This window comes from Carettochelys insculpta, chromosome 1 (assembly GCF_033958435.1).
Source record: "Carettochelys insculpta isolate YL-2023 chromosome 1, ASM3395843v1, whole genome shotgun sequence".
NCBI lineage: Eukaryota > Metazoa > Chordata > Testudines > Carettochelyidae > Carettochelys > Carettochelys insculpta.
In genome coordinates this window covers 119885346-119909903 of record NC_134137.1, presented here as the reverse complement: position 1 = coordinate 119909903, position 24558 = coordinate 119885346, and the positions used below count along the sequence as shown (strand labels likewise).

The 24558-nt window shown below is 37.3% G+C and overlaps 1 protein-coding gene and 1 long non-coding RNA gene across 12 annotated transcripts in view; one reads left to right on the top strand and one right to left on the bottom strand.

Annotated features, from left to right (window-relative positions):
- Nucleotides 1-443: 443 nt before the first annotated feature.
- The window catches only part of ATP11A (ATPase phospholipid transporting 11A), a 270256-nt gene continuing 246141 nt past the window's right edge, over nt 444-24558 (bottom strand). For 7 of the 11 annotated variants that reach the window (XM_074990476.1, XM_074990531.1, XM_074990499.1 and 4 more), the window contains 5 exons: nt 22783-22918; nt 16809-16874; nt 14996-15099; nt 14284-14449; nt 445-6024 (listed from right to left, as the gene is read on the bottom strand). In XM_074990476.1, the coding sequence (XP_074846577.1) occupies nt 5767-6024; nt 14284-14449; nt 14996-15099; nt 16809-16874; nt 22783-22918 (730 nt within the window). In that variant the 3' untranslated portion in view covers nt 445-5766. Of the gene's footprint in view, nt 6025-9236; nt 9342-11991; nt 12081-14283; nt 14450-14995; nt 15100-16808; nt 16875-22782; nt 22919-24558 lie in introns of all 11 variants that reach the window. The other 4 variants (XR_012645038.1, XR_012645033.1, XM_074990508.1 and 1 more) reach the window with 4 other exon arrangements.
- The window catches only part of LOC142011319 (uncharacterized), a 39275-nt gene continuing 38844 nt past the window's right edge, over nt 24128-24558 (top strand). Inside the window, exon 1 of the long non-coding RNA XR_012645044.1 lies at nt 24128-24162. This is a non-coding gene — a long non-coding RNA (uncharacterized LOC142011319). The remainder of the gene's footprint in view (nt 24163-24558) is intronic.

Sequence of the window (24558 nt, the reverse complement as noted above, 5' to 3'; positions counted from 1 at the left end):
TTGGCACTGAAAATGTCTCTATGGAGGACCAGGCCTGAAAGAAGAGCGTATTGTGGATAAGGCAGAAAGAAAATGTGCTCCAGGAACATAAGGGTTTCTGTCTTTCCTGGAACTTGCAGAGTCCGTGGGGTCTGAGGGCTGATCCCAGTAGAGTGTTCTGAAACCACTGAATGGGAATCCAACATGCAGCTCTCAGATGGGGCAAGTGGATACTAATCTTTTGGCCTGTGGGATGCAGCCAGAACTGAGTTCCTTCTTCATTTGCCCTTTGTCTCCCTGGATAGAAGGTTTATGCAGACCTAATTCCTTAGGACCTGCATGCAAGGATTCACCTGATTTGACCAAAATAAGGAAAGATCCTTTATTTATTTTACAGGCAGATCTGTATTGAGGTCTGTCCTTATTGCTATGGTCATCTCTCCTGTGGCTCGCAGTTTGAAGCCATTTTACGGAGTAGTTTTTCAGGCCTGGTTCTGACTGGTTCCTCGGGCTTCCTCCACGGGCTGCTTCTGTGGATGGAACTCATCCCAAGGGTCTGAAGCAGGAAGGAGCAGCAGATAGTACAGCTGGTGATCTGTGCCCCTCCGAAGCAGTAAAGTTTCATCGCTGCTGGTGAAGGAACAGGGGCAGGAGATAGAGAAGGCTCATGCCAAGACTATGGGAAGAAGCTTCTTGAAGCAGGGAGAATTATACTAGCTATAAAATCATAAATACTAAGTCTAAACTTACTGACAACCATTTACAGGTATTAAAAGCAGAGGAAGATCAAAACAGACACAGTGAATCCTCAGACCACAAGATGGTAAGAAGGAGAGCTGTGTCTGTTTATGACCTGTTTCAGAGAGCAACTGCAGATGCACATATCAACAGACACTAACTACTTGCTACATCTCAGGTGCATGAGGTACCTGCACCAACATATGGACTAAACATATCGACCAGCACGCTAACGAACCACAGTTCAAAAAATGGGGCTATAATTCCAACTAGCTCCTGGCTTGTGCACAAGTACTTGCCACCAATTCATGATCATGAAAAATCCATCAGGGACTGTGAAACCTGCTCTCTTTGCTTTTAGTCTATACTATATAGACTTTATGCAGGGGAGAGGGGGACCAGTCTCTCTCAAATTGGGGATCTCAGCCCAAAAGAGTTGTGTGTGATATTGTTTTAGGGGCAGTCCAAGTATTGCCTGCCTTATTCTTCTGCTGCCTTCAGAGCAGGGTGACCAGAGAGGCATGACTTCTGGCCAGGCACCCAGCTCTGAAGACAGTCCTGTGACAGCAGCTGCTCAGAAATCAAGGTGGCACTGCCATATCATACAGGATCCTTACAGTTACAACAGCATGAAATTTCAGGTTTAAATAGCTGAAATAATGAAATTTATTATTTTTAAAACCCTGTGACTGTGAAATTGATCAAAATAGATGGCGAATTTGGTAGGGCTCTACCTATTGGACAATACCTTAAAAGAAGGATTTTACTCATGGGAGAAAACCGGGATTCTCTATAGGGGAAAACATACACTACATCGTCTGGTTTATGGTTTTTATTACGAATTTTTTTAGTTTGCTGGCTGTTAAATTGTATGGAAAGAATGAAGCACTGACAAATTGGCACCAAATCTGTATTAACTCAGAACCTGTGCAATAAAACTGATTCAGGGTAAGTGATTGTGTTCAAACACAAACCTCTAGTGAACTCTCACTTTTATCACTCTCTCTACTTCTCTTCTGGCTACATACACTTCCTGAGAACATTACATCTTCTTTAAATTACTACAAAAGAAGAAAGTCTTGGTCATAGTGACCAAAGCTCACCGAAGCTAATGCAATCAGGTGACTAAAATAAAATATGAATAAAGACACAGCAGTAACAGATTCAAACTCTACTTTAATATTCTATTATCTACTTACAGTTTATTACAGGTTAATAAGAAATCATTTCATATTCACCCTTAAAGGATTTTAATTGTTTATCAACTAGCTAAACCAGTCCTTATTTTTTATTTTATTGCAAAAAGATTCATCTCTCCTGCTTATATATTTTGCAGAAATGTCCAAAATATGAATGAACATACATAAACAAGTTATGCTTGGGTATCTATAGAAATGAATGTTAAAAATAACACTGAAAATAAACTTTACAGTAGTGTAGGATTATTTGACTGCTTAGGTCAGGTCAATTAAGTGTTATAGGATAATCTAAATATTAGATTTGAAGGCTGATTTATTTTCAGATAAATATATCTATCTTTGTAGAATTAAAAATAAATGTCAATATTTGGTGCAGATAACTACAGACACGTTCAATGCACTGATGATAACCCTCCTCCATTCCCAACAGCACTTTTGCAGGTTCTACTTTACATTCTATAACAAGGACATTTTAAGTGACAATGTATGCATACAATATAACAAGACAAACACCACATTTTAAAATCTTATATTTTCATACAGTAAAAATTAAAGCTACATAAACTGATCTTTAGCTTGTTCTGCAAAGTAGAATAAGGTATTCTTATACTTTTATAATACTTTGACAAATTTCCATTAAAGCTTTGTTTACAGAGACAATAGCATGATCACAATGATCCCATTGGCTTTCAAAAACCTTGCAGTTATTCATTTAAACATGTTTTCCTTTACACTTGCGAACCAGTGGGATCAAGACAAACAGGCTAATGCAAGCAAGAAAATAAATGGTAAGCTTTTATATTAAGTGGTTGAGCAAACAATATTAATTGCTGTGCAGCATACAATGAAAATGATTGCAGAGTATTTTGCTACTAGCCACTGCAAGCATACATGAACTTCAGTAGCTAAGAAGCTTGAAATACTTTCTAAATCTTCACAAAACACTTGGTTGGTGCCTATCAGTTCCAATACATTTATAAAAGCAGTTAGGGATAATTATGTTAAAGCTGCAACAACTTGAACAAGGCAAGTGAGAAGATTACACAGATTGTCCTTTTCTCCTTGGAATTTCTTTTATAATTTAAAAAAAAAAAAATCTATCAAATGACTATGTCCCATTAATAAAACAACCTTCTGATGTTGTTTAGATATAATTTACATTTACACATATGTTTTGCCTGATCCGTTTACAATGACACTCTTGAGTTTAACATCTGCTGCACTGGACTAAGCAGCAATAATGGGTCTGAAGCAAAGATTTATCAAGTGTAAATTAATTTTGAGAACATGCGCCTTTTCATTTAGATGGCATATCTTTAACGAAAAGATTTCTTAAGTTGAATCAAAAATGTCTATTTAAATGCAAACACGTCTCCCTCCCCAGAATGAATTTTATCTTTTAAACCAGTCCCCAAAACACAAAGTTCTCAAGCATCTATAAAATCTGTCAATTATTTCTAGATAAGAATAGAGGACTATAAGAAGGTTGCCGTAAACTGTTTTTTTAGTAGGCAGCGAAGGAGTGAACCATTTTCAAGAACATCAAGTAAGAGTCTTCTTATTTAAGGCTGAAGGATAGAAATGAGAAAAAAATTAAAACACCATGAGGCGTCACAGAATGAAAAAGAGTAACAGTATAGAAGCAGAAAACGTGTACACTATTCACTACTATCATACAGAGCATCAAAATGTCAGCAGTTTGGATGAGATTGATAGAGCAAGAGACCTAAATTTCTAATTTAAACATTCATTAGAATTTTAACATTCAGCCACAACTTGACTGTAAGCTAAAATTGAAGTGGCCAGAACTCAAATATTTAAAAAAAAACCCTTCAAAACAGATAGTGAAAAATAATAGAAATGGTGTATTAACAAATGTATGCATAAACCAGATTTATAAATAGCTACAGTATGAAAAATATTTCAGTGCAAAGGCAATTTTAAGATTTCTAAAAAATACATTACAAGTAATTTGTTAACTGCAAACAGGAAATGTCACTACTACTGGTATAAAACTTATATAAGGTTTTTTAAAAATATACACACCAGTGTTTTATGTAGGGTCTAACTGACCGACATTCAAGTATGCCATGGCAAATATAAATATATTTATATTTATTAATATTAAAGTACGTGACCAATATGATGGCATTGTTTGAAACTGAAAACAGCTACATGTTAAATGGTAAAGATGCCCTAATATAATTCTATAGAGCAATGAATGAAATTGTCAGACTTCTTTCTTATCTTTGGTATAATGAAATTTTTACAATTCACTTTTTAAAAATTCTGTTCTTCCCAGTGTTTCTTAACAATTGGCCACTGGTTCTCGTGAAGAGTTCATTGTAAATGTTTGTGTGAAACATTTCCTCGTGAATTGATTTTACTTTTATATAAAAAACATATAATTTCTAAATTATTTTACACAAAAATGAAATCCTCTCCTCAGCCTCAATGACAGCCTTAAAAAGTCTGCAAACAATGCCTAGAAAATGGTCACATTTTCTAATAAAAGGCAGCAGTTGTGATCCCAAATACTTAGTTTCCATCTAAAAATAAACATTAACTTTTGGCCTGCCAGAAGCATTACTGGAAATGCTTGTTTATCAGTTATGAACTATGGATACATTAAAATTGATCAGTGTTGGATAAAGCCTCCAGGCATTTTTACACCCCAAATAAAACACTGGACAACGACTAAGCAAGTACATATCTAAGTAAAAATGGTGCAAGGTAAAATTAATGTTGCAGAGAAACTGGAAGCACAAGCTGGCTGTAATGTTTTAAATTATTCATACAGTTTGTAGACAGATTCATTTCTACTACAAACGTGTTTAAACCCACACTAATAGACACATGCCATCTAGTGGTTACTTCTCAAAAGACTAACAAACGTACAATAGCTTCTTCATAAAATACATATAATGGGTCCATTAAGTGATGAAAAGAAGCAAAAAGTAAAAATGGAGATATTTAAAATCTTAGTTATGAATAACTGCTTCCTACAATAGACAGGAAAAAGCTTAACCCACCAATGCTTTCTAATATGTATATTTTAGAATCATGCACATACACTTTTGCAGAGAGGTAGCTAGGGTTGGAGGAATACTGGTTATTTTAAATGTTCACAGATATTTTAGGTTAACTTCTTAAACTGAGTAAAGGCCAATATTGATTTTTTTTGTATTTAACAGCCAGCTTGATTCCATATATTATGTGTTTCGTTTAAGCAAAATTTATTTTATCTACTTTTCTACACATGGAACTAACTTAAAACCATACATAGCCCTGATCTGACCACTTACAAAGAAGTGAATATTAGAGACTGTTTCTCGAAAGCAGATTTGCGCAGAGGAAACACCAGTATGTTCTACAGAAAGAGCAAAGAAAGAAAAAAGTACAGTGGAAAATCAGTAACAGCATTTGTTTTATATTCTTTAAGTGACTTTCACTGATGTTATTGGAGGTCGTTTCTTCTGGCTGAACATCTGAAGCGTGGATCTTGAAATGTAGGTCACTGACTTAAACCATACACTTCAAGTAATACAGAAAATGACTAATAACAGAAGCAACAAGCACACAAAAGTCTTGACACAATATGAAGAGAATTTCTAGTGCTATCAGTCTCACAGTACCAGACTGTGCCAACTGTTCATTGCTGCAGCAGTTCAAACACAAAATGGGGCCAAGAGGCCTGGAAAGATTCATACTTATAGCTCTTGATCCTATTTGTCTGAACATTATTTCAGACAGGAAAAGCCAAGTATATTTTAATACAGTTCTGTGACAGGTTTCCTGTTTCTGCAAAAAAAGAAAAATGCAGTTCTTAAAGGCTTGACTTGGTGATCTGTCATACAGATGTTTCCAAACCTGACCCATTGTAGCAGTATTTTGCACTGGAATTGCAATGGTTATTTGAATAGCCAAAGATAGATGGAAGTATTGAATAATCATTGCCTCTCCAGTGCGTAAACATTGTTTTTTTAGAATGAGATTTAGACCTCCTGGCTGTGGAATTGCTGCAGTCACTGCTCTTATATCTTGGGTTTCTCAAAGAGGCAAGTGGAGTGAATTCTGAAACGTGATTCCGACAGTGCCTGGACATAATCTGTTAAAAAAAACAACACCACAAAGTAAATGGACAGTAGAATAACTAAATATCCTTAATGTGTCATTTCATAAAGGCACTATGCCTTTGGCACACACATACTGCGCACCAGAGTATTTGTTTCAGTCAAAGGGGCAATCCTCCAATGACAAGCAATCAGCCAACTTCTACATGTTGACTTTTACATTAGCCTTAGAGATGAGGGAGCCAGCTATTCTTTACAGGAAGTTGATAATGTGTTCATTAAAGAACAGTATGGATTAGAAGGATCATTTTCAATTTGTGCATTATTATTCTGTTTACATTGTGTTTTGCTATACTGCTTTACGTATCTTTTTATCCTTGATCTTTTAACAGTGTGGCTGGGGTTTGGAAAAGGTCAAAATAATTTCACATATTTTGTTCAGCATTTTCAAAGAGAGAGAATTATCCTCAACTAGTAGATGACAATGCACATTGGAGTTAAATGTGCCAGCTCTTTACTTCTGTATATCTTGCTTGGGTTACATAGGATGTATTTAGACAATTTGTACCACAAATCACATTATTATCTTTGATCAAGATTTATATATAACCCACAAAATCACCTCATAACCTAGCACATTGGATTATATCTTCACAGCAGCAATGTGTACTGATTGATGGGAAATCTGCACAGGGCTTTCAGAAAGTAGTGTTCTGTTCTCTTCTGCAAACAGACATCTTTCTTAATCCATAAATGTTAGTTATGTGAGAGAGACCTTAAGTATTATTCAAACCAATGCTATCAGTCACTGTCCTGTGAGCAATGGACAAATCATTAATAAAAATTTACCTCCTCTGTTCTAAAGAAAGAATGGCAAAAGAAGGTAAAAAATATCAAACATCATTTCACCCTCATTCTATTTATAAAAGCTGCCTGAGACATTATTTCTTTCACAACAAATCTTAGCCCTCAACTACTGCGTGTACATATGCTCAAGAGCAGCAGTATGGCTCTCCTTGTAACTCCACAGTATAATCACTCTTAAAAGGCAAACATGGAGGCATATACAGAAAATTATTCAGCAGAGGTGTATTTAATATAGCCCAGAATCTTTTCAACATATGTAAACCAAAGACAGACATTAATGAAGAAAGAAAAAAAAATTATATACATTACATCGTATGGGAGAGCATTTTATAAATGTTTTAAAAGGATTGTTTTTAATAAAAGTGTACAGGAACTCTGTTTCACATCCTTCTACCTACAAAGCCACAGTTACTATAAATATTTCTAAAAATGATGTGTTGTTCTATATATAAAATGTCACGAGCTCAGGATCTCCTGTTTTGGGATTGTCTAGGACTAGAAACAAGTTGTGCGTGTCTATGCTACAAAGCTGGAAAACTCCCCTCAGAATGGTATAAAGCTGTTTTTAGCTCTGTGGGGTTACAAGAGATCTAAAACTAAAGCTGGTCTCCTCCAAAGCCCACTTCTCCAAATGCTTCCCCTTGGCTCCTCCACATTCTTACCACTCTCTTCACATGCCGTCATTCTGCCTGTACTTTGATTACCTATTTTTTGGTTTTCTGGTGTCAGAAAACAGAGGAGTTACCCGTGACAAGGTTAAGTGGGAAGCAAAGTGTATTCATGGGGCTCGGCTGGAGTTTGTTTGGGAAAGGCAGCAGGTAGCAACGATTAGAGATACTGGAGATCCAGAGGCTGAGTTTGTGTATTAAAAACTCCTCGCCCTATGCTGCTTTTTCAGTCTGCCCAGCAATAGCAGTGAAACTGCTATAGTAGTACCGTGGGAAAGCACTGTTGCCCTGGGCACACAAGAATTCTGCCCCCATTCCAGATCCCTGCTTGATACAAAGCTCTGGTTTCCTCAACACAAGATCCCTTTTTTAATATAATGCTCTCCCCCATTGACTTGCCTCTTCCACAATTATCCTTGAAGACTAATGAGCACGACTGCACCCTCTGGGTTTCCACTACCCTTCCTGTCCCCCTCACAGGTTCCCTGTGGTGACTTCTATAGCGTGACGATGGGCAGAGGGGTGGGGGTGGAACCTAAAATGCAGTTTAAGCTAATCAAGGACCCCAGACACTAGAATAATGCATTAGTGTTAAATATAGTCTCAGAGGTAGGCATGTTAGTCTGTATCTTCACAAAACAAAGAAAGCAGTCCTGTATCACTTTAAAGATTAACAATTTATGAAGTGATGAGCTTTTGTGGGACAGACCCACTTCTTCAGATTCCTCAGAGAATTTAACAGAAACAGAGAAAAAAAATGAAATAAAACAAAAAAAATAGATTCTCTTCATCTTAGTTATTTATCAGGATTTTCCAGATCTGTAGAAGTGGGTCTGTCCCACGAAAGCTCATCACCTAATAAATTACATTGCTAGTCTTTGAAGTGCTACAGGACTTCTTTTTTTTCCTCTTTAATTTTATGCATGTTATTGCATGGTATCTCTACAGGGCAGAATTAATGTTCTTTCTGTGTTTTAACTATGCTTTTCTCTACCTTAAAATAAACCAAAACAAGTTAAACTCCAGACTTTCTAGGTTTATAATGCTTGTTTTGGAGATAAATACAAAATGTTTGTGTGATTTATTTACCTTACATTATGCTATGTACTTTCAATCCCAAAGCCATTTATTTGGAGTTTTTATCCAAGAATATATATATATATATATATATATATATATATATATATATATATATCACACAAGAGATAATACATGGAACTCATATTTGAGTTTTCACTAACATCTATAGTATTTTAAAACTGTGTCTAACAGCTTGTTTTGTCTGTATTTGATCTATAAATGTATCTGTGAAGAACCCAGGCTATGATGTGATGAAAAAACTAAGGGATATTATTTCTCTGTATACTATGTATTCAATTGCCAAGATATAGCATGAGAACAAACAGTTTATAAATATGAAAACAAACTCAAACTTCTTCAGTGGGTCTCCTTGTGGGTGCATGGATCCATGCAGACAAATTGCTTTGCAGGACTGGGGTTCTGTGGTGTTACATGTCTTAGACAAAATAAGACCTTACCTGTGATACAACATACAGCATACAAAAACTTGTATCCTCAAGAAAATAGTAATTATATTAGATATCAAAATTGGTAAAACACAGCAAAAACTCTGGAGGAAAAAGTTTTACTTTAAATAGCACAGCACACCAATAGAAATTACTCCAAACTGGCAACATGTGCAATACTGTTACCTAGCATTGATCTAATTATGCCTCGGAAGCTGAAAGAGTTCCTTCAAGAAGTGGCCCATCGCTGTTCGCCAGAGCATTTAGAGTTGTTTTATGTTTCATACTCTTCTGCAAGGATGAGGAAAAACACAGACTACTGCTGAATACATGAGGGAAATGAGTGAATTTTTCAGGTTGTAACTATTGTATCACGGTCAAAGCAAGCAATAAATTTTCCAATATAGCCTTTTTTCAAAGTTAGGTTTAAAGGAAAATGTATATTTCTAATCCTGGGACTAAATCCTTGAGTCATACTGCCCACTCAAATTGGCTTTATTCCCATTTTGAACTTTATGAATAGAATACTAATCACTCTCTTAGAGATGTATGCAGTGTACCATAAACTAGCAATAGGTATGTGTTCTGCTGCTGTCTTCTGGTTACTTTGTTAAAATATTGTAGAAGAAGTTCTTTGTATGAACAAAAGATTTCCTTATGACATGCTCAAATGATGTGAGAGTACAGTTCCTATAAGAATGCCAAAACTGCTCCAGAACAAGGCTAGAGATATACTGGTGGAATGTTTGTTTATGAGTAAGGCTAAGATGTTTTCACAGATATTTTTAGTAGAAGACACTGCCAGGTCAAGAGCAATTAAAAAAAAAAAAATCACAATTAACCAAACTTTTAATCACAATGTTAAACAGAATTCCAAACAAACAGATTACATTCATCTGCTGAAGTGGGTCTTTGCCCACCAAATCTTATGCTCCAATAAACATGTTAGTCTACGAGATGCCACAAGACTTCTCGTTGTTTTTGCAGATACAGACTAACACAGCTACCCTCTGATAACAGAATTTCAATTGAAATTTATTAAATATTTTTAATTTTTTCTGTATTTTAAAATATATTGATTTCAATTAGAACAACACAACACAAAAATGACACAAGTCCTCTGGAATGGGGATTGAAGCATGCAGGGAGATATGAATGATCAGCATATCTGGCATGTAAATGCCTTGCAGTGCTAGCTTCATCCATTCTCACTTCCAGGAGACATTGTAAATAAGACGTGCGCAGTATTAACTCCTGCAAATGTAAACAAACTTGTTCCTGTTAAGCTATTGGCTGAACAATAAGTAGATCTGAGTGGACTTGTAGGCTCTAAAATTTTACATTGTTTTAAGTTCCGCTATGTAATTAAAAAAAAACAAACTACGTTTGTAAGATGCACCCTCACAATAAAAAGATTGCTTTATAGCACTTGTATGAAATGAACTCAAAATACTATTTTTTTCATTTTACAGTGCAAATATTTGTAATAAAAATAAAGTGAGCAGTGTATGTTGTGTGTTATGTTGTAACTGAAATCAATATATTTGAATGTAGAAAAACATCCAAACATATTTATAACATGGCATTCTAATTTGAGAGCACGATTAATCACAATTTTTAAAATTGTTGAACAGACCTACTAAAAATATCTGTTTGACAAAATGGAGAACTATGGACTCTAACTGTAATTACTGAGCTTATTTGTCTGAGAAGGGCATGCAAGGTTTAGCCTGCAGTTACTCACAGCAACAGATTCCTCCAAAGCTTTTGCAGAATTGTTGGTTGTTTTATTCCAACAAAGGAAGGTAGCTTGCACATACCACACAAAAACTCTGATGTTCAAATGGTGACAAAGTTTCATTTACATTTTTAATTTTCTTTTATTGATAATGGATGGTAAATAGCTGTTCACCACACACAAATATCTCAAAGTTTAGAAATACAAAGTTCTGTAGAGCCAGAATTATTGTACTTTTCAATTGTAGCAGAAGCTCTCTGAACTATATTATAAAGAAAGCTTTATCACTTTAAGGGATGAAAAAACTAAAAAAACAACACTCTTCAAACAGCTGTTCAAACGATTTCTAGCACATTTAGGAGAAGATTTTAGCCAAACATTTCAATGTTGTAATTAATTTCATATGTCTACCATATGATCAATGTAGCAATTCACTTTTAAATGACCATACTTCTTCAAAAAGGACAAAATTCTATTTATTATATTGGTCAATCAGAAAATATGAATATAAAATCTGCAAAAGAGATTGGCCCCACCTGAGTTCAATGAGTACTTTGCTATTGATTTTCAAATTTTCACCTTAAATTTTTCTACAAAAGGGCATCTTTCACTTGTCTATTTCCTACATTTTTGTTAATTTAAATATTTTGAATTCAACAGTTATATCTATTATGGATTTTCTTTTTCCTAAAAAGCAGCATAAGATTTCATGAAATGAATACAAGAAAAAAATTTCCTTTAGAAAATTAAATACATTTGCTGGCTATGATGGTTGTAGAACAAAGATTAGAAATGCAGCATTTTCCCCCGCTGTAATGGAGCAGACACATTACAAAAGAGCCACTAAATAGCTTAATATACTCATTTTTGTATTAAGCTAGAAATAATGGTAAATCTAATATCTTGATTAAAGGCTTTATTGTTTCTGTGTGGTGAACAGTCAACATTTACAGTACAAGCACTGTGTGCATCTATCTACAGAAACATCCGTGCTTATACAAATGATACGGAGACACTTTGGGATAAAAATAAGTAGGAAAAAATCTATTCAGAAAAAGTATTTTTCTCTAACATATGGTAGTTTATTTTGACTCAGAAGTGGAGACTATGGTAACAGTAAACAGGTTTTGATGAGAATTAAGCGTTCTACTGTCCTTTGAATGAAATGGCCAAGCATGCAGAAAGGCAGAAAAAAAAAATCACCTTTTATTCCATTAGAAACTCAGACTGCTTGAAGTCTGAGAAAGCATAAAGATGGTGGACTGCTCAACAGAAAGGCACTGATGTTTAGTCTGATTTTCCCAGAAGATTGTAGGAAGTAACCGTGCACATCATGTATATTTAAAGCAAGGTAGTGATTATTTAGGCAAAAGCAGGTTGGAAGACAGAGAGAGAGAGAGAGACAGGGAAGAAAGAAATACAAGGGATAATCTGGTTAAAAGCTAGAGTTTATAAAAAAGGAACATTGCCAGTATTAAGCCCTTACTCTGCTTTCCAGCTGATTCATTTTCTAACATCAATATACAATGGCGCTGAGAAATGCCATTAGACATACATCCTCCCTCCACCCTGTCTCTTTTTGATTATCCATTCTGATTCCCTTTCTTAAAAAGGTTTCGCCTGAGCACACTCAGACTACGTAGAGGTCAGAGTCTTGATGAAAAAATGAACTTCTGTAAGGAGCAGTCATGTACTAAAACATCCTATCTTCAAAAGGATCAAATAAAAAATTCTACAATCTTATCTGTGCAGAAATCTTGTTCCAATATTCTTCTATTCCTACAAGCATGGTTCTCCTATTGAAAGGGGTCATTCGTAGTTGTATACCAACAGGGAATGCAGAATAATTGCATAGAGAGCTGCCTTACAAATGTGAGGTTTAAGTTTGGAACTGACATGATGACCCTCAGCAGTAGAACTGAGTTTGGCTCCATTCTCATTCATCAGTAAGGGAATTTTACATTAACGTGTAGTTTATCCTGTTGGCTGATCAACAGTATGGAGGGGAAAGTCTCTTAGAGAACTGAAAATAGTCCTGCCCTCCAATGATGTGACTACATTGTATGTTAGTGTATTTGTAGCTTAGGATGTTGTGAATACATTACATCTCATACCTGTGACTAATAATTTTAGAAGAACTGAAAGAACCAAAATAAAGGTAAATTTAACTATAGATTAAAAAGCGCTAACTAGTAATATTTAAATTAACATTTTTCAATCTACGGCCCTCATGCCACTTGCAGCAGAATTAACACACAGCTGTGGCCCACGTGACATCCTCCAGACCATACAGGTAATAAATATATTGTGTGGATGCAAACCACATAACACATAGAAAAGCTGCATATGTGGCCCAAAATAGTAAACAGGTTGGGAATCCCTAGTATAAATGAATGCATTGTTGTAAAAAAAACCCAGCAGCCTCACTAAGGATAGCAAACAAGAGTAATATAGTTTCCTGGGAACAGGATTATCTAGGTCAGAGAGCACGATACAGTAAACTCTTTGATATCTGGCAACCCCGGGACCAGGAGGTTGCCGGATATTCAAATATTCTGGTTAATGGAAAGCTGCTGGGAATGGCACAGGCAGTGGTCAGTGCCCCCCTCCATGAGAAAATTCAGCTCCTCTCACCCCTCCACTGTCACCTCCCACTTATCTGCTGCCCTGTTTAGTTTTTGGTAGGGACAGCAGGGACCACTTGCCAGGTAGCAGACAAAGTTGTACCCCACAGATCCACTTGTGGCACTGCCATGGAGACCCACAAGGAGCCTCTTGCAGAGTAGCGGAGCCCATGAGGAGCTGTTTATGGCGCAGCTACAGAGCCCTGTGAGAAGCCGCTTGCGGGGGCACATTGCTGCACGGATGCTCCCACTCAGCCTGGTGGTGCTTGCACAGCATCCTGAGGCTCTCAGAGGAAAGAAAAAAAAGGAAGCCGCATTTGCCAGCATTATGCCGATTATCTGAGAGTTCCAGCTAATCAAATAGCGGACAAACAAGAGTTTACTGTATGTTAGCAGTATTAAATTACTTCTTCATAATATGTATGTTCATTTTTGAATTTACAAACATTGGATTAATTAAACATTCATATAAACTTCTCTTGATATTGGAGTGGAACTGACTTTGCAGAGAGTTATTCTGAATTTGATAGAACAACTTACCGTCTTGCTGTTTGCTTTTGTGGTCAGAAAATGCCTTTACATGGTTTTCCATTTTATATATTCTATTTTCTATATCATTGTGTGTATCTATATCTATAAGAAACAGCCTGGAACAGTTCTATCAACTAATTCTCAACAGTTTTATAATTTCTGAAGAGTTGATCAGAAAAGCTCTCAGTGAAGTTTCAACACTGCAGAAAATGACTAATACAATTTTTTCACTAAAACATGATTTCTGTTTTCTCCATTTATTGCTTCTGAAATTCTAGAGGTGTCTAATTTTTCAGGATTCATAGTAAACATCACTAAATATACTGAAAGATATTTTTACCTGGGTTCTTTCTGTTGCTGTGGGCCACAGATGTCTGCACAAAACCTTCTTGAGCACATCTGGAAGAAGGCTGACAGTTATGAGCAAAATTATACCCAGCCATGCAGGACCACTAGACAGCATCTGCATGAAAACATAGTACATCCTCTGATAATTGAGAAAAGGCCTGGGGGGAAAAGAAACAAAGAAATTAAACCTCTATGGACAAACACCCAGTGGTGTTAAATATAAGCGCTGGAGTAGCAAAATTGTGTGAAATGCAACAGGTTTCCAGTTTGCTCACAGTTCACTTCTCAGTTTGTGGGAGCTCATCCACTGGAGTTTCACTTTTTATTTTACATTCAAACAAACCAGAAAAGTCAAACAAACTTAGTTCAAATGCTCACTTTTGCCTGGTTTCATGTGCAAAACCACTGTCGTTTGTACAATATTTTAGCATAAATCACTATTCCTCTAGCCATGGAGAGAGAGAATGATTATAAGCAACTATGTCCCCCACATTAACCACAGAATAGATTTCAGCCTCATCTGAGATGTTCATTTCAGTGTGGGGGAAAGTGGGGGGAATTAGATGTTTAAGTTGGTAACTGGTACTGTAAATTATCATAGCCATAAAAGCTGAAGGTAATTTAATTTGAAAAAAAAAAAGTTGAATATATAAACTTATGTTTCTGAAAATTACATTTGCAATACAGATCATACAGGTTCCTACCAGATAATTCCTCCCCAGAGGAGGGAAAAGATAATGTAGAACAACAGCGATCCCCAGATCACAAAGTGGTTTATCCATGTCCAGTAGTGTGTATCGAGTGCAAGCTGAAAGAAAACAGGTCTTTATATTACTTAGAAATGACAAAAGACTCAACAGGAGATGGTGGTAGAAAGAAAAATCAGTTAAAGGATTAACCTGAGAACTCTATGCAGAACTTTAGTGAACAACAATACCTTTCTATTTCTGCCACAGATAAGAAAGTTCCCATACCAAAGCACTAACTTTTGTATTCTGTACTAAGATCTAGTACATGTCACAACAAAGCCTTTGCTACTCATTAGGAAATTGAAACACTGAAATATTACTAGATCAGTCCAAGACAATTGTTTCTTCTTCCTTCCTCTTGCTGCTCTTTACAATTATGCCGAAACTGCTTGTTTACATCATTTAAAAACCTGTGTATATAATAACTGAAAACTGGCAATTATAAATTGCCTCAACCATGAAAATAATTATCTTCCCCTTGTACGAAACAAATAATTACATAGTGATGCTCATTAGTGATGTTTTCTTTTAATCAAATTGGCTGTATTTATTGCATGATAAAAATATGTCATGAGCTCCCAGCATTTCTCTCTCAATGTAGAAAATCTAGTGAAGAAAGAATCCCAACAACAAACTCAGTAAAATCATCTATTTTGAATACCCTTGCTAAAAAGTCGTGTAAAAGGGCACCAAGCCAAATACAAATGTATGGCTACTTCTATACTAGGAACTAACGTCAAAGTTAACTTCCAGGATAAACACTACATCGAAGTAGCCAGCAGAGAGTCTACACACATTTTCCCTTACTGTGAAGTTAACTTTGAAGTAGGGAGCCCAACTTCGAAGTCCTTACTCCATTCCCAGGAATGGAGTAGTGCCCTACTTTGAAGTTTAAATTTGAAGTAGGGTGTGTGTAGATGCTCTACTTCAAAGTTGCTGACTTTGACGTTGTACTTCCAAGTAACCAACTTCGAAGTTATGTTTTTGTAGTGGAGACACAGACTGTGTGTTTTTCTGTACAGAAATTTCCATGACATATAACAGTGAAGAAATCAGAATATTTAAATATACACCAATTCTGACAGCGCATTTGAATGGAAGATGTCGCCATATGAAGCCCACCAGCTGAACTTCCAAAACGAAACCAAACCAAACCACAAATAGGCTCTATTTGGCAGTCCATTGGTAACAATGTGTTAGGTCAGGATCCATCTTTGGGAATCCAGCAAAATCCTTAATTCTTGAGCTGCCAATAACCCTACACAGATTCAATGAACTGAGACAAAGAAATTTTCACAGCTTCACATGCCAACAGCTCTGGACAGAAGCAGCAGTGACACATTCCCAGGAGCGCTGAGAGCAATGTGGGAGGGGGGCCTGGCCAAGGGTCGAAGGGGCAGGTCTTGGGGCAGTGAGCCCTGGGGTCCCCCACACATGCTCTATGAGCCACCTGCAGAGGGGCACATCGCACTCTGAAGCATTGCAAAGGTGTCCAGAGCTTCACTCGTGTTGGCAGCTGGAACTCTGGGACCCTTTGAAATGCTGGGCCCAAGGGCTATTGCCCCCTTTGCTCCCACCCTCTCCACTCGTCCCCCCTCAGTGGGCCTTGCAAGCGCCACAGTAAACCATGTCTTGTTCTCTGTAAACAGAAGGATTATAGTCAAATTATTAAGTGAGGAGAGTTGCTTTTAGTGAACAGACAATTGTAGCTTTTGATTGGGATCCCAAAGAGCCTCCGTGGATGAAATATTAACATAGAATATCTCACCTTCAATGTAACCGTAAAGACTAGCACAGTAAACACCAGTGTTCCAAAGGTCCAGTTTCCAAACATCTATAAAAAAAGGCCCAAAGTCAGGAGAGGTAGTGTACTTCAGAATATCACAATCGATCTAGAACTATTTTCACGTATTTCAGACAGCACACAAGAAGAAGCCATATAATCAGAACACTCAGTCCAAAGCTCACTGGTATTCTTCTTTGTGTGAAGAAAAACTGCAGCACAGTTAGTGTGTCAATGCACTGTTTCCCATGAGAGCTTTGGTGAGATCTTCAGTCTCCTCAGCAGACACCTTTCTGACATCCCTCCTCATTGGTTCTTGGAGTCACAGGTCTTCAAGTAGACTGCATCAGGTTCATAACAGGACACATAGGAATGGGAAATGCACCACAGAAACTTAGGAGTATCTATAAATGTCACTGATTTTTTCTAAAAAATAATACTTTTGAGTATTTTGAGTAGCTGATACTTGATTTTTCTCCTTTTATTTCTTACTACATGCACCTTAAAATAAAATCACCTCAACTGCCCTAAATGCACATCGTTTTATGTGACATACAATATGTATAGCTCAGTTCACTAACATAATACTTTTTAACGCCTACACATATATCTATTTTAAAAGCTGTGTTAACGATGATTGCATCATGCTCTCAAGTTTCCTCAGGAAAGTGGCACAGAGAAAAGAATTGAGAAATAAATGGAAAATGATGTGAACTGGGCCCTGAGGGATGAACATAGACAAACCACAAGGGAGCAGCTGCTGCTTACTCAGTAAGAAACAGCATACTACTCAGGAGCAGATGAGCTGAGCTGAACTTTCTTATTGCAATATAGTGGCTGTAGACCTCCAGCATGCTGCACCACAAGCTGCTGGGTTGGCTGCATGAGAGCAGGGCAGACATGCAAAGATTAAATGAGTCTTTCCACTTCATTCAGTTTCCAAATTTATGAAAAATGTGTATTTTGTACAAAGACAGAAGAACTGTGCTGGAATTGATGAATATGACTTCGGCCTTACTAAAACAAGACACAGAAGAGGCATGCATATTTTCCATACACTAATGTTTATAATACAGTTTAGTTGCTACTTAAGTAAACTTTGATTTAGTATAAAATTCAGGCATATCATAACTTGTTTATTTCAGTTATCAGCTTTAAACACAGAGCTTTAAACAAAACACCAGCAACCAAATAATCAAAATAAATTTGGCTTTTATATTAAGAACAATAAAATACAGTTTACACTATAAATCCTGCAAGGTAGAGACTTCCTTAGTAACTTATATCTAGTACAATAAAGCCCCCAAATCAGTTGGGCTTCTATACAGAACTGTAATAAATTATTATGATTATTAATACTATTCTGTCACATCATAGACTTATGTATATAATTACTCAGTTATTTATCTAGGTTTACATAAGATAGAGCCTCACCATGGTATCTGAACTGCTTCAGAAATTAGTTATGGTTACAATATACCTTGAAATAATGTACTTCAATAGACAGAACTTGTATTAGGATACAAATCCCAGTCTTCTAGTGGGGGGAAAAACTCCACAAGATTTTTGAAGAACTTCCTGAGACGGTATCAGGCAGGTAACCTGTCACACATGAGAGGCACCAGAGCTGGAGTGCTGGAACCATTTTTATAGTGGGGGTGCTGAGCGCCGTTGAACCAAAGCATAAACCCTGGATACACTGGAAAACACCTTCCAGTCAAGGGGTGCTGCAGCATGCCCTGCACCTCTTGTTCCAGCACCTATGCACCAGAGCAGAAACTAAAGGAGCAAGTAGTAAGGTAGAGAGGGCTTCCCAGCCAAACACTGCTTTGGTGGACCTCCTCAACTATCTGTTGCAAAAGAAAAAAGGTATGGAGTTTGCCCAGGCCTTGGTGTTCTTTTACTCCTCCAGACTAGTAGGCTCTCAGCAGAAATTATTATTAGTGTTGATGAAAAGTGTAAATTACTATCCTTAGAGACTGACCCATAACCAATAGACATATGATGCTGAAAGCTTGTTCAGTTTGACTTAGTACTGATCTTAAGGGTTAGAAATACGTGGTGTCACCTCCCGGGAATGACAGCTGCTCTTTTTTGTACAGTGACCCTTTGTATCTCCTTTGAACCTTTCAGACAGGGTGCCTCAGGGTCAACTGTGTGAGTGCCTTCTGCGATATGGACAGCACTCCACAACAAGACAGACTGACATCATAAACTCATACTGCACAGATCAGGACTCAAAATTCATCATACCAATATCAAATACTGACTCTCCCATAGGAAACATCCCTTTAAGCACTGTTCCCTCTAATTTTTAACATCCATGCATGGAATAAATTTTAAGTGCAACCATGTGCAGATATGCCCCACCAATAGAAACGCATATGGCTACTGATGGGCGGCACCTGAAGCTTTCCTGGGTGGCTGACCATGTGCTCAGCTTACAGGGCACACTGCCTTCCACCATCTACCATCCCACGTTGCTGATTTCTCATTTAGCGTAAGAGTACTGCACCGTGTCTCCCCCCGCAGCCAGACCTCAGAGCAGCACAGAGTGTGCTGTGTGCCACTCTGGCAGGGATTTAAAGGAGCCAGGGCTCCGGCTGCCACTGCCACTACAGTAGCAGCACCTGGGAACCTCAGGCCCTTCTGAATCACTGGGCCTCCAGTCAGTTGGCCTTTTTGCCCCCTCCCCACCTCTTCAGCAGGCCTGTCCAAATTTAACTGTGTGCCTGGTATTTAAGATTAAAAAAAGTACTTTAAACCAATGAACGACTGAAGTATTAAAATGATTGTCTGTTCCTCTAATCAGGACTCTCTCATCCATCTAATTTTTATATTTAAATCTATGTGACAAATAACGAGTGAATGAAGGGCCTTCTGCATTTAACCCTCTTACCTGTAACACCTTCCAGATTTTGATTTACAGAGGTTTTCTTTTGATAATCAACTTAATTTTGAGATGACCATGGTCTAGGCTGTATTGTTATGTGGGTCACTTCTGAAAAATTCAGTTCACCTTTTGATTAGAAAGGCGAGGCTGGACAATGGACTCCACTACTTAATTGAGTTGTTCAAGACTTGGGGTCATGCCAACACACGATGACTTCCTTCCAGCTAGGCACTTCTCTGACACAGTAAGAATCTGAAGAGCTGGTGTTGGTTTGAGTGTTTGTATACATAATGCTGAGCATACTTTGTTGAATGGCAAATCCAGATTCCTACTAAAACTGGGTGCATCAAACCCAAACGGTGAACATTCTGCTTGAAATTGTTTATTGTGGTTTTTTTGCTGATTTGTTAAGATATGCGCCAAGCCCCATGCTCTCACTTTCATTCTGCTTCTGACCTCACTGTCCCTCTCTTCCATGTTCCTCGCCAACTTCACCTCCTACCCCTCTTCCATCTCTTCTTTTTTTCCTTCTATTCCTTTGCTCATATTAACCCAACCTGCTTTATACCTTTTTCCCACCTTTCCAAGACCAACAATGCTATTTTTAAAAACTCCTACATCAAAACACCAAATCAAGCACACACACAACTTTTACAATGTGTTTTATAACATTCACCAAGTACAATCACTCTGCTTCTGTGTTGCATCCCTTTCCTTACTCTTTGCCCCCCTGTTTAGATTACAAGCTCTTTGGGGAACATCTCTTACTACACATTTGTACTGTGCCTGACACATTAGGGCCCATAATTCAATTTGAGGCAGTTAGACACTGCTGTTGTAAATTGACTGCTGTTATTATTGACAGATCTTGGACACCTGAATTTTGCTCAACAGACAATTGCTATGGAACAGCCATTTTGTGATCATCTGGCCAAGAAAAATGAAAGACTACAGGTGATAAAGGCTAGCCAAAATTTCAACAGTATATCACTTTAATGATTGTAGTGGACCTTCAATAAGATTTCTAAATAAGGTGAGGGGTTTTGGGTTCATGATTTATTTGTAAGCGGAGTCTGGCCTGTCACAATGGAATTTTTCAGCAGAGGACACCAGCTTACCTCACACTTTTACTAGCTTTAGTGGCAGTGTAAATTTGGGGTGAAAAGCTGAAAAATAAGAATGCCCTCTTGATTCAGTTACTGGAAAGTTTTCCATTTTAATGATTGGGAATCTGTGGTCAACCATCTAGTGTAGCTTCATGATATTTTCACACTTCTCTCTTGAGATACCAAATGGATATTGTAAGCCATTCAAGGCTTGGTTTGTGAGGCACTTAGCACATACTGGACACTCACTCAATCATTGTTCAAAACCTGAGGTTGATATCAACATTTCAGTTGATAACAGCCCTGGCAGCCAAGATTTTCAGCCACCCCAAATTTGTGCTTAATATTGAAATAAAAGGTCAGAATTCGAAAAGGAGCTGACCTCCCCTTAAATTCTAATTTCAGACGGAGCTTAGGGTACTCTGTATCCATGATCCATTCAACATTGTTCCATCCATGTTTCAAATTTTATTATCTACAGTGAGGCATGTGTAGATGTGCACCACCAGTAGAAATACTCACTGCTGCCTGTGGGCACTCTGCTAATCAGCTGGGTGGCACTTGAATCTCTCTCTTGGGTGGCCAACCAAGAGTTCATCTTATCAGGCACACTGCTCAGCACCTTTCATTCAGCCCCTTATTTAGGTACACAAACATGAATATGGGTATCTAACCATAAGAACACAACATTGATCATTTTGGGATGAAGCTTTAATGTGATTTTGGGATATGGTTAAAACACTTTGGTTTCATCTATGCAACAAGACTGGACTAAAAAATTCAAAATGAACTCAATCAATGCACCTGGCAAGGAGAGGCTTTGCAACTCCCAAAGATATGAAAGAGAGATTTTATGAGTAGGAAAAGTTGAAACTAGAGAGTTTTTTCAGCATCTGACTGAGAACATAATTACAAGAGTAACACAGTGACTGTAGCATACTGTACACCCCAAAGGTAATTCTTTCAGCGTACAGGGAAACTTAAAAGGAAGGCTCCTCTCTTTTCTACACAGTGATTTAGCTTTCAGCGATGTCACAATCTCCATTTTACTTGAATATTTCTTCTCTAGTATATGTGACATTTCTGGACAGATATTCTTCACTTAAAATTGGGTAAAAAGTATGCTGCTGTATTCTCACTGTCATTCAAATAATCTTTCCTACAATAGTGGAATCAGATATTATAATCTGTCTAGAATAGAGATTTTCAATATGACAAAACAACTGAACAGAAAGCACTGATGAAAACACAACAAAATGCAAAGGAAAGCAGAAATGAACATTATCAAAAATATGGTCTAATACAACTCTCTGGTACTTAATTTTTAAATACATTAAAAAAGACAGCAACTGCTAATATTTCTATAAAGGACAGAAGTCATGAAAATATTTGTAGGAAATATTTTAACTGTTCTTTAGTTCAAGAACAGGGAATGAGGAAATGCACGTCATGACAAAACCACAGTAGTCTTACCATATGAGTGTTGGCTGTCATTAGCTGAGGATAGCAAGAGAAGCAAGTAGCAAAAAGGAGAAAAAAAAAAAAAGCAAGACACAAACAAAACAAACCAAAAATGTTAATGTGTAAATAACTAAACTGCAAAAGGTCCTTAAAATGTATATTCATGTCACTGTACAGTAAGTAGAAAGAGAATATCTTAAACAATTATATGTAAAATATATAAATGTTAAACATGTAATTCTAGTTTTTTCTACTGAGGCTCTTGTGTGCCGCCCATCAAAAGGATATCCAGGTATCTAAATATTTTAAAAATTTGCATACATGAATTAAATGACTGAAATTATTGAGCTATTGATGAAGACCATGTTAATTATGAAATATTAAAGATATAATGTAAATTCTTATCGGATATGTGGAGTGTATGCTATAAACTCCCCAACTCCCCTAAACTAGTATGCATTTCTTTTCTCAAGTCTACTTTTAACGGTTAAATACTAACCTGTCCATTGCTGGTCACAGTTGTGTTGTCAAACAAGAAATAGGCACCAAAAAAAAATACCACTGCATCAAACACTCCCAGGAATGTCCAATAAATAAATACTCGCCAGCGCAGAAGAGCATTTTTGGCGATATCCCTGAATAAAACAAGATGTATGCACTCAGACTGGCATGTTAAAAAGTTGCAAGAAATATGTGATCGGCAAATCATTCTGTGAGAAAAGACAGTTAACTCTTTCTATAAGCGGTGTTCTTTGAGACGTGTTGTTCATGTCCATTCAGCTTGGACCTGTGTTCTTGGTACATCCACCAGTGCCAGTAGTTTTTTTTTTTTTTGTCCCTGAGCAGTATCCATAGGGTACCAGCTCTGGCGCCCTTTACAGCGGTACACCCATGCTGCTGTATATAGGGTGCCACTGGCTCCTCCCACCCTCAATTCTTGCTGGAAACTCCAACAGTGGGGAAGGAAGGCTGGTTATTGAATGGACATGAGCAACAAATCTCAAAAAACACCAGTCACAGAAACTGGCAGCTATCTTTTCTTCTTTGAGTGCTTGTTCATATCCATTCCATTAGGGGATTACAATACCCATGCGGTGGGTAGGAGTTTATGGACATGCACATTGCAACACAGCTCTGCTGAACTCAGCATTATCTCTGGCTTGCTGAGCGATAGCATAGTGGATTGTGAACATGTGTACCTAATAACTCATAAGTCTCCAAGGTGTTATTGCTGCCTGGTTTTTTTGTTAGCTTGTGTTTTTTTGTTTGTTTTGGGGGGTTTTCTCAAGACCAGACTCCAATGAGAAGCAACACCATGAGCTGAAGCAGCACATTTCCACTCACTGCTACTGGTGGCAAGAAAGAACTGAGGGTTGGGGAAGCCAGCGGGACCCTATATATAAGGACATATGTACACCATTCCAGATGGCACCACAGATTGTCTCCTGTGGCTGAGGAAAAAACCTCTGCCACACTGCATGTGGTGAGGAAGCACACCTACATGAATGGATATGAGCAAGCATGCTAAGAAGGAGAAATATTTAAGGATCCTATCTGGAACAACTAAATGTTTTCAATGATATGTCTACCAGCTCCATATTCATCTCTCTCTGTAAAATCTATAACTCTTGCCTATTCTTGATTTAGTTAGGAATGGTCCTGCCTTAAGAAGGGGGTTGGACCTGATGACTTTCTGAGGTCTCTTCCAACCCTACGATGCTATCCTTCTCCACTGCTCACTGACTAATTCTACCAGTTCCCACGCTAACTGTAAACTCTCTATTTGTACGGTTACCAGTCCAAGTTAGATTTCTATCTTTTCAGGGAAGGGAAAAGTACAAGTTTTGTAAAGTGCTGTGAACTATGAAGACCGAAAAAGGTAAGTAATACATTGAAACACTAGAGGTCTCTGGAGACTTTGGTTTTGCTTCCCAGACAGTGTGCTTTGTAAATAAAAGCAGCACAAGACAAACTTATTACTACAATACAAAATGTTAACAACATAGATGGAGTTAAGCTCATCAAAATCAAAGGGTTTATCAAACTGAAGACTGTTATGACAATGCTTCCTTTAGAAAAGGAAAAGTGCCAAAGCGTTTGACTCTAGTAAATTTTCCACAGTACATATAAATCTGAACAAAACTTGATTAATTCTCATACATGGAAAATTGGGACATGGCCTGCTATAAGATGAGTCAGAACAATGTGGAAATGAAAAATGTGAATTGTATAGATACAAACAGTAGCTGGAAGCAAAAGCACATATCCACTGTCT